Source organism: Bombus flavifrons, chromosome 10 (genome assembly GCF_040668555.2).
Source record: "Bombus flavifrons isolate JBK064 chromosome 10, iyBomFlav1_principal, whole genome shotgun sequence".
Taxonomy (NCBI): Eukaryota; Metazoa; Arthropoda; class Insecta; order Hymenoptera; family Apidae; genus Bombus; species Bombus flavifrons.
Genome location: NC_138451.1, coordinates 11898263 through 11912439, shown reverse-complemented (window position 1 = coordinate 11912439; position 14177 = coordinate 11898263). Strand labels below are relative to the sequence as shown.

At 41.0% G+C, this 14177-nt stretch overlaps 2 protein-coding genes across 3 annotated transcripts in view; one reads left to right on the top strand and one right to left on the bottom strand.

Annotated features, from left to right (window-relative positions):
- Nucleotides 1-4366, bottom strand: part of Dop1 (dopamine receptor, D1) — a 59953-nt gene extending 55587 nt beyond the window's left edge. The window contains exon 1 of the mRNA XM_069121778.1: nucleotides 4324-4366. Coding sequence (XP_068977879.1) covers nucleotides 4324-4338 — 15 coding nt within the window. The 5' untranslated portion in view covers nucleotides 4339-4366. The remainder of the gene's footprint in view (nucleotides 1-4323) is intronic.
- A 2290-nt stretch (nucleotides 4367-6656) lies between these two features.
- LOC138184025 (uncharacterized) overlaps nucleotides 6657-14177 on the top strand; it is an 84055-nt gene continuing 76534 nt past the window's right edge. For both annotated transcript variants that reach the window (XM_069121655.1, XM_069121654.1), the window contains exon 1: nucleotides 6657-6969. The gene's annotated coding sequence lies outside the window, so the exon portion shown is untranslated. The remainder of the gene's footprint in view (nucleotides 6970-14177) is intronic.

Below are 14177 nucleotides of genomic sequence, written 5' to 3'. Positions count from 1 at the left end.
ATTCTACAAGATACAGTGGCTCAGGAAAGTATTTTTAACTCTCGTTAGTATCGTAACGAGACACGACCGCAGCTATTATATTGGTGAAATTTCAAACGGATTTCAGACTGTACATGGAAGTTGCGAGACGTTTATTGGAAGGGTTCCTTGAGATTGCCAAAGTACGTGAAAAGTCAATTATTCGTTATATCAATTAGCGAGACCATTTCTAGCGCTAATTGTACATCCAAGACTACCATTCGTATACTAATTTTTCAACGAATGTATGCTCGCGATAAATGTCTGGTAATTTCTACGTAGATTGCTTTCGAGTTTCATTGTTATAATCACGATGAGTTTGTCTCTTTGCGGCAAAATGTATTCATAAGAAAATCCATAAGAAAGTTCTGCGAGAGCTGTCGGGATACTTTTGCGAGTGAGAAGCAAGAAGAGTTATGGATCGTACTCGAAACTTGTCACAAAATTTCTTCGCCACGAACAGGCTTTCCAAGCAAATGCAAGAAACACCGTCACATTGCGACAGATTGTCAACCATCCGTTACGAGCTATCGATTGTACGTATCGTCGTGGTCTTCTCTCTGTTGTCCACCAACCCAAGATGGAGAGGATACATCGAAGACGTAAGGTGAACCGAGCTGGTAAATCCTTAGGAAACCAACCGTGATTGGGATGCCTAGGGTAGGGTAGACCTTTCTAGAGTCAGCATGCTCCATAAAAAATATCGAAGAGCTGCTCTGTAATTACAAAGAGATTGTTTCCTACCCTGGGATAAGGGATCGAGTCACGCCTCTCGGCGTTCGGACCCTCGGGAAAATCGGGCTTTAAGAAAGTGGAGTTTGCTCGGTTAACTTTATAGCCGTTTCCGACTTTCTTCCAAATTGTTTCGATCGAAATTGGATGGGTAAAGGTTGATTGCTGCCCCTGTGTAGACGTTTCGCGGATGTATCAGCCGTCACCTGACACTCGATTTCGCGCACCAACTTTCAATCTCCGACCATCAGAGTCAATTGCGATATCGCGTAGATTAAATCACATATTTCACACGATCGGTAGCCGAACCATCTACTCGCAATCGGAGCGGAAAAATGATTATTTGCCTTGCTGACAAAATTGTTACGTTTTCCTCGACTCTAATCGATCGAATGTATCGCGTTAAGACGCCGATTGCCACGCGTGTTTTACATATCTCGCCGCGATAGATCGAGATATACACCGTAAGAAATAATTTTTGCCAAATAGCATATCGTATCGGAGCACTTTCCCTCGTCAGTGTTATCTGAGTCATTCGCACTGTTGAAGATTCGTTAGTACGTGAAATTTATCCTATTCGTTGCAATGCTTCTAAGAAACGTAGAAAAATGTGATGACCACCGATGACCACCGTGTCGTTCGATCGTTAAGTGGAGTGTTAACTTGGGGCACTTGAAGCGGGAAAATATTTTTTCGACACACCGACAAAGATCGAAGAGTCCGTTCTGAACGATGACACGGGGACCCACGATTCAAGTTCCGATATCGAGTTGGGATTTTCCTTTTGAATTCTATTCCCTGTTCGGCGTTCTCGAGGGTCGGATCAAATCGGATCCATCGAAATTGTCCTTTTTAAATCGAGCAACGTTTTTGTCGGCGATACCATTTGCGTTCCGCGTATGTCGCCCGAAGGAGCTCTTTCCTCTCACTCGAGGGTACACCTGTACCGTTCGATCTATCGTTCGATCGAACATTTTTGAAATAATATCGAAGCTTCGAACCATGTTACTGGAATAAAAGACAGAGAATTTTTCGTCATCGATAGAAATTTTTCTTCAACTTTTGGCGTGTCTCGGCTGAAGTTGCTGGAACCAGCAGGTAAAGATGCCATAATCGGGCCAGGAATAACTCTTCACCCTCTTGGAAACTCAGACGTCGTTACACCCTCGGAAATATTTCCATTCTGACAGACCGCAATCGTACTCCTTATTTTATAGAGTTCGCGGCGCTTCTTTGAATCAAATCGCCGACTAAATCAGATTCATACAAACGAGATTAACCCGAGTCAGCGTTTCCCGATTCGTGGATCTGCCTGGAAAAATTGATATTTTTCCTCTTCGGAAGCGTTGATCAAAAGCTGACATCGACAGCTTCCTTAATTCGTTAAAATCCCGCAGGCGAAATTGAATTACGATAACATCTCACTGAATAACGATCGGAGAATCGTTGCAAAAGCCACAACACTCGTAAAAATTCTACAAATTCAAATCTAAAATCGTCGCAAACGGAAAGGATCGTCACGTAAGAGAAGCGTCCATAAACGGTGATTAAAAGAATCAAAGAACGTTTTCATGGCGAACACTCGTACGAATCAAACTTTCCTTGATCTTGACTCGATAGAAACATCGCTATTCGAAAGCAGTTGGAAAAAATTTCGAAGATCAAAGAGGCCCGCCGTCTGGTGGAATGAAAAACTCGACGAGAACCGGCTGGCTGACACTTCCCTCGAGAGCGGAATGTTCAAGATGCGTTTCGAAGTTGCACAGGAAATTGTTCGGTCGAAGAGAAACTCGAGTCCTCCGTAAAAGAACAAACGACTCGGAATGATAAACGTTATTATGGAAAGACTGTGTAAAATCACAAAGCGATGCGGTTCGTTCTCCTCGTCCATCTTTTCTTCTATTATGTCGATACGAGTCTCTTGTCACGTTAAAGATTTCGATGGTCGACGCGCGGCATAATTCTGTCGCGTAGCATGCATAAGTTTCAGGCCTCGTCGCAGCCTCGCCGTAACACTTCCCTTTTCATTGCTCTGCCACGAAATTGAGTTGCCGCCGTCGAGAAGGCGCGTTCATTTTCCGCGCACAACCTTTCTTCTTCCTCCGTCGCACGTAGTATGCAGAAGACACTTATAATACTTTTGACTTGACGGCTGAGTGTCTTTAATTCGTCGTGCAAACCACGAGATAATCGTTGCCTGAGGATATTGAGAAAAAGCGAGGGGGACACGAGCGAACATGATTGGGAGGGAACGAGCGAAAAATCTAACGAACAGTCCGGAGGAATAAATTAGTGCGATTAAGATGATAACGATCGAGGTGCTGGAGAGAACCTGTTGCGATCCTGTTCCAACAAGCTGCGTTTGCCGAACGCCACTCCGGCGAATGAAGATATTCAAATCGCTGGCAATCGATCGATCGAGAAGAGGAGAAGAGCATGGGATAGAAAAACCGTAGCTGTACAACACTCGAGGTAGCTTAAGAAACTTGGATATACGTAGAGCCGAGTCTTCGCATGTGAAAATTGAAATTTTCGCCGATGGAGATTTATCACGCCCGATTGCGCGCAAAAGATTAATTCACGTTCGACGGGCTGTCAATTACGCGGGCAAACAAAGCGTCCGCCGTAAATGAATCGAGAAATAAAGTTTGTTTGCACGGTGCAAAATCACTTTACGCTTTCCTCTGGTAGAAGGCAATAGGGTGCGCGTTGTCACGATATTCCCCGCTGGTTTCATACACAGTTCACCATAAAAGAGTGCGAGAAAGAGCGAAACGGAGTCGTTAAAAAAGATCAATCGGACGAGTGACCATCATTGGAAAACAATAGCAGCTTGATCAGAGACTGTCCTCAGGCTGGAGAAATACAGAGAAAGAGAGAGAAAGAGAAAGAGAGTGTGTGTGTGTGTGTGCATGTGTGTGCGATGAAGAGCCTCGCCTGCCTTTTCGTCAATTTTTATTTGCTACACGACACTCGTTACGAGCGGTCGAGAAGCAGATCTGTTGTTCTCGGTGCAGGGAATCGATTCCCATGAAATCCTCGATCGACGTGTCGCGCAGCCACTTGGTCTATCTGGTGATCCCGGCGTTTCACTCGACGATACGCTAACAGTACGGTGTCGATATTACGTCTAGTATCGTAAACGAGGTTTCTCCGTGTCCCGACGGATGCTCGAGGATCGTTCGATTATAATTTCGTCCGACGTCGCGGCCATCTATTTGCCACACGATGCACGATGTGTACGAAGGACACGAAAGCACAGGTAGAAGAAAGAGAAGAATGAGAAACGTGAACGAAGAGAGCGATGTAGTTAATCATGCTGGTTGATGTAACGTGCTGGTGTTTGGACAGATTGAAAGCAAATCGAGCAACGTGAAGATGTACGCCGTTCAATCGAGCACACTGGTCTCATGCACGAGGGGTTGGTGTGAAAGACAATCATTTTGTAATAGTTGTACGCAAAGATGTATATACATATATGTATATATTAGTGGTATATAGTCACGAATTTTGGCGGTCCCGTTTTAAAGTGAAGAGCGTGCTGTGATGTTTCTGGGTAAATTCGTAGCTCACCTGGGGTAGAATCATGACGTGCGGCAGCTGGCGCGCCTCGCCGCGCACTGACTCTTCCGCACCCCGAGCACAGCCTCCTCTCGCCCCCTCCTACGTTTTCCTCCCTCCAACTCTCTTACTCTCTCACTCTGTTTCTCCCTTTCGCTTCCTTTCTCACTCAGCATCCACCACCCTCTTTTCTGCCCGATTCTACCCTCCTTTAGTCCTGTTGCCTCGAAAAACCAGGCGAATCGGGCAACCGCGTTCGACAACGACCTGCTGCTTTTCGTCGACGATTCTTCTTCGCATTTTAGATTATTCTCTTAGCTTATTTATTCCGAGCAGCCGCCGCTCGTTACTTTTCATCTTGCCCCGCCAAACGCTAATGAGGATTTTTGCATTTTCCTGTTGCCACACGAGGGGATACCCGCTTCGCGACGACTGCGCTTGCTTCTTCGCTCTAGTTAAAAATAATAATAAAAAAGAAAGAAAGAAAGAAAAAAAAAAAGGAATACAACGTATAAAGTGGTTCAATTACGAATCTACCCTATGGAGTTTACCGCCCATTTCTATTATCGATTCGTCGCTGTCATTCGTCGTTCTCGTTGTTCCAGTGAATTATTCGTATATCGTCATCCGGGGCTCGTGATAGCGTGAATATCACAGTCGAATGTCTAATTATGGCAAGGAATTTCTTTTCTTCTTCTACCACCATAGAATAAATAGACTTGCCCCGATATCCTCGTATACAAGTTATCTTATAATCGGCTCGTGTTTAATCGCTGCGAATTCGATTAAGTTTTCCAATATCAAGTGACTATAGGGATGCCGAGTTGAACTAACCTTACGAAGGCTAACGCGCTCCTGAATTATTCGATCGCTATTATTCACCGAAGATTGCATGTATGATATAGGTATATTCACACACGAGAGCTTCGTTAACTGGCTTCGATTAATTCTTCTGCTGCCTTCTATTCACTGGATATCAAAGTAGCCGCATAAACAGCTTCTCGTGGATCCTCTGTATACAGGTTCCCCAGTGTTGCTTTATTCCACGCGTCCACCACTCGATTGGCACTGAAATTATTGAAAGCGTAAATACGATATAATTTCGTTGTCTGATTAATTTATTTCGACTTCCGTTCGTTATAGCCGCACATACCGAAACTGATATCTGCTTTACAAACTGCTTCGTGAGCAATCAAAGCACGAACGAAACATCATAACCGTACACGTTCAGTCTATTCCTCGTGAATACGTAATTAACTTCTTCCCTCCTTTGTCAGTCGTGACTGCGATCGCAGCTTCATCTTTTTGATAATCTTTCGAATTTGTGATCTCAGCTGGAAACAACTGAAATTTAGGGTAGACGATCTCTATGATCAGCCACGATATACAGTGACTCGCGAAGGTATTTGAACACTTGTAGAAAATTTGTTCGAACGTATTGTACGAAAATTTTTGTCGCATGCAACTTCTCTTGTGTATGAAACTTTTTATTATTTATTATTTATTAATTAGTATTACAACGAGGCAGCATTGTCATAAATATACAGAGTGTCCCAGTGATCATGTACAATTAGCGAGACAGTGATTCCACGGAATACAGTTCCTCCGATACTTTGTTGCCGAGGGAATCGGGTATATAAATTTCTTCGAGAAAATTGGCTATAGAAATTCGTGAAAGACGCGTAAACTTGGCTAATTTCTAACTGAATACGAGCAGACCCTCGGCAAGATGTTATTCCGCGTCACAGGGCAAAATAAGTTTTTCAAAAAATGAGTTCTTTCACATAAATCCTTTCGATCGACTCTGTTTCCAAGAAAGCGAAGTTTTTACACGTTTGCTCGATACTTCTACCGATACGTTTTCGATGAATTCTCAAAGTCGATTCTCTCGGAAACAGCATCGACGCTTTATTCTAGATTTTCGACATTTTCTCGAAAAACACTCGCCAGTACTCTGACTATCCCCGATGATCAATAATGAGGTTTTGGTACCTTCGTTATCAATCATCTACACGTTCAATACACGTCATTCATAGTAAACGTCTTCTTAACAATACGATAAAATTTAATGAAAAATACTGGCGCAACAAATTTAAACTCGCATAAAAGTTCTAATATAATATTTAAAATTATTATATGTAATATCGTTATATAATACGAATATATAAAATAAAGTAATATCTCACATCCACCGACCTAATATATAACGCTCATAATATAGCACGTTCGATTTTTCTATCGTAAACACTCACCAAATACTTTTGTGAATTATACGATCGAGTAGGAGCAAAAAATGCTCGATCATAACAAACACCAGTTTGCTCGCTCTGTTCAGAACGTTGTATCGGATCAACGATACACCACGAATGTTTATTAGTCGTACCCTTGACGATTTTGACTTATCGCACGTGTCGGAACGGCAGTCGTGTTTCGACGTTCGAATCGATAAGACGAAAGTGACATGTTGCTTTAATGAATCACTTATATAAGGGAATAAGTACCGCGTGGATAATCTTCGTAACAAGTACGACGTAACCTTATTACAGTGAAGTGCATAGTGCAATGTACAGAGTGATCCTCCTCGGTTGGATTGTTTTTATCGACGTATCGTCTCGACACTACCAGCTCGACATTCACAAGACATCATGCTGTAGAGTGGTGAGTACACTTGCGCGATTATCACTGCCATGTTACTGTCGCTCAAAAGTATTTCGACTTTTGCTTAATCTTTGACGGTATGTATCGTAGTTAGAAAATGAACTGGAAGTAAAATGATTTCATTCTTTGTGAAGATAAAAACGTATAGCGGAATATTGCGACGCGATTAAATTAATTTTAAGAGAGATAGACGTGCAATGATAAAAGAAAAATTTGTAGAATTATTTTGTTAAATGTTTGGATCATGAGACAGCTTCAAAGGATTTCTCAGGATTAACAGGAAAGCTTCGGTCGTTGATACGAGCTGTTGATGTTTAAACGGTAAATTTGTTGCTTCCAGTTACCAATTCGCCATTAATTTATACACCCTGGCAAAATTCACATATATTGTAATTGCAAATCGATCAACTAGAATGAAATGACGCAGCGATTCATGAACGCTTTCAGAAAATTTATACCGTCTTTGTCCTCTGTTTTTTTTTTTTTCCTCTCCAAAGGTCATAGTTGCCCTTATAAATTCTAGCGCTGAAACGGATTGCGTGCCGTGCGTTCGAACTATTTAAGATTCGAGGGGCGAGACGGTAAAGAAAGCTCGCGATAAACATTTGTGGAAGTAAGCGTGACCGTGTAAATTTTTTTTCCATTCCCTTTTTTGCGTACCATCAGCGATAAACGTATATACGTAGGTCGGTTTGTGTGAATTTCTGAATCACCACTGGCCGCTTGTCACGCCATGAATAAATATGGCCAACGTATCGACACGGATATGCTCTTAGAAAAACGAGATGGACGGTCGATCGACAGATTCGTTCACGAAAGATCGGGAGGGAAGCGAAAATTTTGTCCTCGCGGGGGCGACGTAATTTCGTGGATCTTTCGTTTCATCGATTTCGTCAGGTCGCGTCGTGTCGCGTCGTTTCCAACGATCGGCAGCACGGAATTTTTAGGACCGCGACCTCGCAGGGTTAAGAAGGGGCCAGCGACGAAATTGAGCGAGAAGATCCGAGGGTGAGCGCGTTTCACTCACGTGTAATATAAAAAACGCTTTAATGAATCTTTTTTTAAGACAACTTTTTTTAAACCTAAGATTCGAACTATACGACTCGAACCTCTGCTAATAATAGGCCAGGTTCTTCCGCGTGTAATAAGAAACGGTGGAGAAATAACGACGGTTATTTTCGAGTGAGAGCTCGTTATTTCGCGAATCTAAAACCGTGCAACCGATAAATTAAAAATAGTACGAAGAATCGGGAGAAACGCGATCGATTAGCGGATGGATAGAGCCAGTTTAACGAAGCGCGCCAGCTTTTCGTTCAATTAAACAATAAATTGCAGGAGTAAATCGAGATTAAGAGAAGTAGGAGGAAACCGTCGATATCGTTACTAACGAATGTGCCAACGATAACAGGGCTGGCTAGCGGACCTTGTCAAGTCGGATATTTCACGGAAGTTTTCCCGATCTAAAATTAACGCCACTTCAGCCTTTAAAGTATATCCGAACTGGCACGACAGTTTGAAAGAGATTGGGCGGTTCGCCCAAATGAAACGTCGTCGTCGTCGTCGTCGTCGTCGTCGTCGTCGTCGTCGTCATCCTCGTCGTCTGTTTTTAGTTGCCATTTCGTTTTTATTCAGTTTTAGCATTCGTGACAAAAGCAGGATTCTTTTGGATTTCAATAAAATTCCCTTTCTCGCGTGAAACATTTATTGCGAAATGGGCGTAAAGTAAGTACGGTCGGATTAGGGGAAGCGTTTCCATTGAAATACTCGGATTCCGTAAGTGCGATATGGCTGAAGGAAAAAGTCAAGCGAGCACGAGATTGTATAGCATACGGCGGTGAAAAGAATTAAAACAGGATTCTGCCAACCTAATTCACGTTGAAACACGTTTTTCACCCATCGAATTTTTGTTTATCCATTTTTCCCCATCTCTGCGATTGGAATGACATCGAACTATCCGATCGAAGAGAAATGTGTCGTTTTTAAATAAAATCCAGTATCGACAAAACGTAGAAAAAGCTGAGTGCGAAGAGAGAAATGCATTGAACCTGTTGCACGTCTATAAGAATAGCGAGAACTACTGACGTAAAGTCGATGTACATTTTCTCAGACTCGCCCTTTATATTCGCTGAGATAGTACGAAATCCTCTGGAGAATTCGGCTTTGCGTATTGTCACCTGATACATTTACTATTCCAATCGATCTTCCTGCAATTCTGTCGAAATGCAACGCGGAAACATTGCGACGTGACAAATAGTACGCTATCCATCAAAGGCATAGAGGCTAAAAGCTGCATTATCTCTGCTCTTTCTTCTTTATTTCTTATTTGCTCGTAAGAGCAACTCGAGTCGCGAGAAAGAAATGCTATTGTTACGGTTTATCTCGATGAAATGTTACGTGGAGTTTCTATTTACTGGCAGCCGATCGATCTAAAAGCACATCAAGATCAAGAAGCTTGATAAAATTTCAATCGTACGTTTCATCCGCAAGCTGCCACCTACGATTTTTGACTCGCAATCTTTTCACCTTTGCGGCGAGAAATTCTATTCGCAATAGTATAATTTCATCGTTAACCCCTTGACTGCTGTTAACGTATACGTATAGCCTTTCACTCGTTATTTCCATTTTGCTTTTAAACTGAAAAGAAGAGTGCTTTAACGGTATAGTAATAGCTGTTATTTGTTAATTGTCTTGACAGCTACCTCGTTCATCATTTCGCTAGCTTATTTCGTTTCGGAACTTTGCGTTGCGAGTATAAACGTGTAAGTGGTGTGTTCATCGACTCTATAAATTAAACTAATCGTGAGAAAAGCATAAATATTTTTTTAAATCGATATTCAATTATCTCTGGCATTTCCTTCTGACAAATGAATTTACGAAAATAAGATTTCTTTTTCGAAACGTTGAATACTAATTACGTGTTTGAAATCGAATACGAAATCGACGATCTTGTAGAAAGTGTAGTCGATCGAATTGTCCTGTTAGACGCGGAAATATCACGCAACCTACTTCCACAAAAATGAAATGACGGATGAAAAATGGGCAATTCATAAATAAAAAGATTATTACCATTGCGAATGACGAGTCGATGCTTCGGATTAACTGTACGAACTTTAATCTCGCTTTATAGAAATATTATAATAATTTCCGTAATTATAGAAATTCTTCTGCCAGAGGGCGATATCCGATCGACGAAGTAACGAAGGTTAATGGAATTTGATCGAGCAACCAGAAATTCTACTTTCCAGGCTTTCTTCAGGGAACGTAAGCTTCCCAAGCCACGTTTCTCGATAAGCCATCGGAGGAGCGTGCGTTTTTCGAGCATGCGGACAAAAGATGGCGACCGTGTGTGCAGATAATCAGTTTATCCAGGCATACTTGCCCTATTTCGCGTATTATGACCGGTTATATGCCCGACGGGGAATCCCTTATCTGAGAAACTGTCACCCGTTGAATTTCTCCGCCACTAATTTAACCCCACAGCTTGTGCCGTTTTCCTAGCTTAAGTTATCTGGCTTTAATTCCGGCCATGTCCTAAAATTTATTGAAAAGAGAATGGATTTTCTTTTCCCTCTTCTTCTTTTTCCTTTTATTTCTTTGACAAATTTGAAGAACAGACGTGATCGAAGGGAGGACGATATAAAGTCGTAGCACGTCGACGATTTATCGAGCTGAATTAATAAACTTTGCTCCGGCTATATATGATATTCCTCGTACAGGTCTTTCCATCGATATGTAAATTTTCATCGTTTCTTGTCGTTTGCAGTTGTTGGCACACCTGTTGGTTTCGTCTAAAATAATTAATTTCGATTGTTAAAGGAATAATTAATTGGCGAGAATTATTTGTTCGTGCAAAGTAACGATGTAGCTTACATAATGGAGATATTGAAATGTCATTTGCCACACTTACAGGCGAAGAATGAATTAAGAATTATATAAGGATTATATCACCACAGTTTGCCATCATTTAATTAAGTTGATCTAAGATTTTCGATACATTGGAATCGGAAGGCCTGAGCGATCGTTACACGTAATAACGAAGTTGATTAATTACCAAGCTTCCGTGCAGGTTTGTTATTTTAATAATCGTTAACAAGCTCTAGACGTTTCCAATGATATTGAAATCGGTTGAATCAGCCGGCTATGAGAGCACAGCGAACGTTATTCGATGAAACTAACTTTACCACAACTCTCTGATGGTTTTGGCTTTGAGACACTATCTATACGTAGAATATATGCACAAGCGTCTACGCACTGAGTAATAATTGGTTTCTGAATAATAATTTATGATGTTACGTTGTAATTGAAAAGGTGGAATCGACAGTCTTTCTTATCTAAAATTCGTCGGGTAAATTTTCGACCAATTAGCTAAAAAACTCAACGAAGTCTGTGAAAATTTGAATGCCATTCGCGCAATAATTTATAGAATGCTTGGAATCAACGTGTCGAAAGCAAATCGTTAATTTTTATACTTGTACGATTAGATTTTCCATCGTGCTTTTAAATGAGAAAATATTTAATTTTATTATCCATTAAATTCTTACTATAACGTAGATTCGCCACAGTTGCGCTGGTTTATTTCTGGACGGGAGTGGACATTGTGTGACGTAATTTCCATTATTTGAATTTGGTCGAAAATCCAGACTCGATATTAAATTTAATCAGTTAGACAGGATAGGCTGTAAAGAAGATAAACGTGATTTCATCCATCGGTCGTAACAGCTGTGAACATTTGGTCGGATAGATTTCAAAATACCACTGTTGGAACGAGTAAAGCGAGAGAGACTGGGAGATTGGAATCGGTCGAAAAAATACTTTAAAACAGGACATATGGAATATGAAGCAACGGCGTGTAAACATTACTATAACTTCTGTATCCTGTTCCCAGTGAAATCACTTTTCACTGACAAAATTGAATTTTGTTTATTTTATACCGCCTCTCAAGAAATGCGATGAGAAAGTACAATTAAAAGATTTAAATTTTGACGCGTTGATCGATTAAGGACAAACGAGTGATTTGTCGTAATGTTATAAATACTTCGATTCGATTAAATCTCATAAAGAACGTGTAGAAGCTAGAAAAGAGATCTTAGAAGAAAGAAGCTTGAAAGAATGCCAAAAATATACTAACACTTTGATTGCCACGTCGAAATCACATGTTTCGCTCAGGACGCCACGGGAGTATTTTTATTATTCAAAGCATATAATGGCAAAATAATAATAAATTGACGATGTGTAGTATCGTGAACGAGAGGCCTAAGAGATATCGGGCTAACTGTAAACAAAGTCGCGAGAAAGTCGAAGTGCCGACAGGCCCAACAATGTATCGTCGGTACTTCGATCGAATAGTTAGGCGGAAAAGGCCTGCGTGACCTTGGCCACGAGCGGTTGCGGAACACGTGCGTGGTGGGGCTAAGACAAAAGACCAAGGGATGCTAAGGGAGAAAGACGAATTAACAGTCAGTGTTAGTTGAGAAGTCAGGGAGTGTTAATCGAGACGTCAGGAAGTGCGAATTGCGTTGTCGAGAGAGTGTGGTCCGCGTGAGAGAGAGCGTTGGAACCGTGGTAACGAGAGTTGCAAATTAACTATTTAGTTGTCTTAATTATAGTGCGTTATTGTATTTAGTTCACGTTAAACAACCATCGTTTCCTGTTTAACCAACACCTGTTTAATCCATTTTAAATAAATTAATTGTAGTGAGATCCTATAGATGTAAGACGACATTCTTCCCCAATGGACCGTTTATCTTATTGATGGTCACGGGTGACCATCGTGGCGCCTTGGTAACAGTTGATAGCGACATATTATAACGAGGCTTCGGTTATTTCAACAAACCATTCGCATTCGTTGTTTCGTCGTAAGCAAAACGTGTAAAATATATTGTTGAAGTGTGTAGAAGATATTAGTAAACGGTATTTGCTCATTCTATATATAAAGTAAGGTATGTTCACACTTCTAACTTCTAACTGGAAGAAAGTCGATTTACGCTAAAGATACCGCGATGAATTAATTCGTGCAGAATATTAGGCGAATTGGAAACGCCGATTTGAATTTCAATGCACTTTCCGAATCGTCCTGCAAGCGTGTAACGCAGAAATTGAGGAAAGGAGAGCGGAGCTGGTGGCTTGCGAACCGAGTAAACATCTGGGGTCTGATTGCATATGCAGCTCATCTACTTGCAGTAGTATCACCACGTGACGACTAATAGTCAGCCGACCGTAACTCATTGACAAAGTAGAGTCGTTCGACTAAATTGCTTCGACGGTTTCAATTGACGAATGGTGTTCGTTGTACGAAACCCGCTGGTGGATTCCACGGAGTTGTCACGAAAAAAGTTTCGGTCGCCTCAAATTAGAATTTAAGCTCCTGCATGTAAAGAAATTTCAAGCAAATTGTTGGAAGGCGAGCGCGCGAACGCAATAACGTTCTATTACGATGGGAAAGTAGCTGTTACGAGAAAGAAGACACTTTCTTTTCTCTCGTTACTTTCGGCCGAGAAATCGAAAAATAAAAATTTCTGAAACACCCAATATACAGGACGTTTCATGAAGTTGGGTTCAAACTTGTATAGTACGTTGCTTGAGCGGAAGATTTAGCAATTTGCGTTTTGAATTCGGTTAAGAAATTGACATCTCATTTTTACAGTCGTTTCGCATTTGTCGTGTTTACGTGAATTGCACGTGGAAGAAGAAACACTGTTACGAAAAATTTCAGATTTGCATGCGTTAATAACCGCAGATATGAAAAAGTAGTTTATAGTTTATTACAAGACATACTGTAACATGCCAGAACCATTGCAAAAATATTGTTAATATTTATGACTAAATATCTTCCCGTAGAAATTTATATTAAACGTATCACCGACACATTTTGCTTAAATGTCATATGCGTTTTTTGCATATTTATCATATTTGTACTCAGGTTTTTTTAGGCTCTTTGTTTGCCCCGTTGAATGCTATATGCTGTTGAAATTCCAACTTTCTGAAATATCGCGTATGCAGGAATATAAACGTTTCGAAGCGAAAATCTTCAAACGATAGCGATAAGGGAAACGTTTTGTATCAGCGAACGTAATATCTTCGTTTCGCGTTGTATCGGAAATATTCAAAGAGACTGGGAATTCAGACGCGAAAACATTCGTTCCAAAAATTTCTTCTATTCTTCTTCTTTCGTTCCTCATCGATTGGCCGTAACGCGATTTACGGTACAC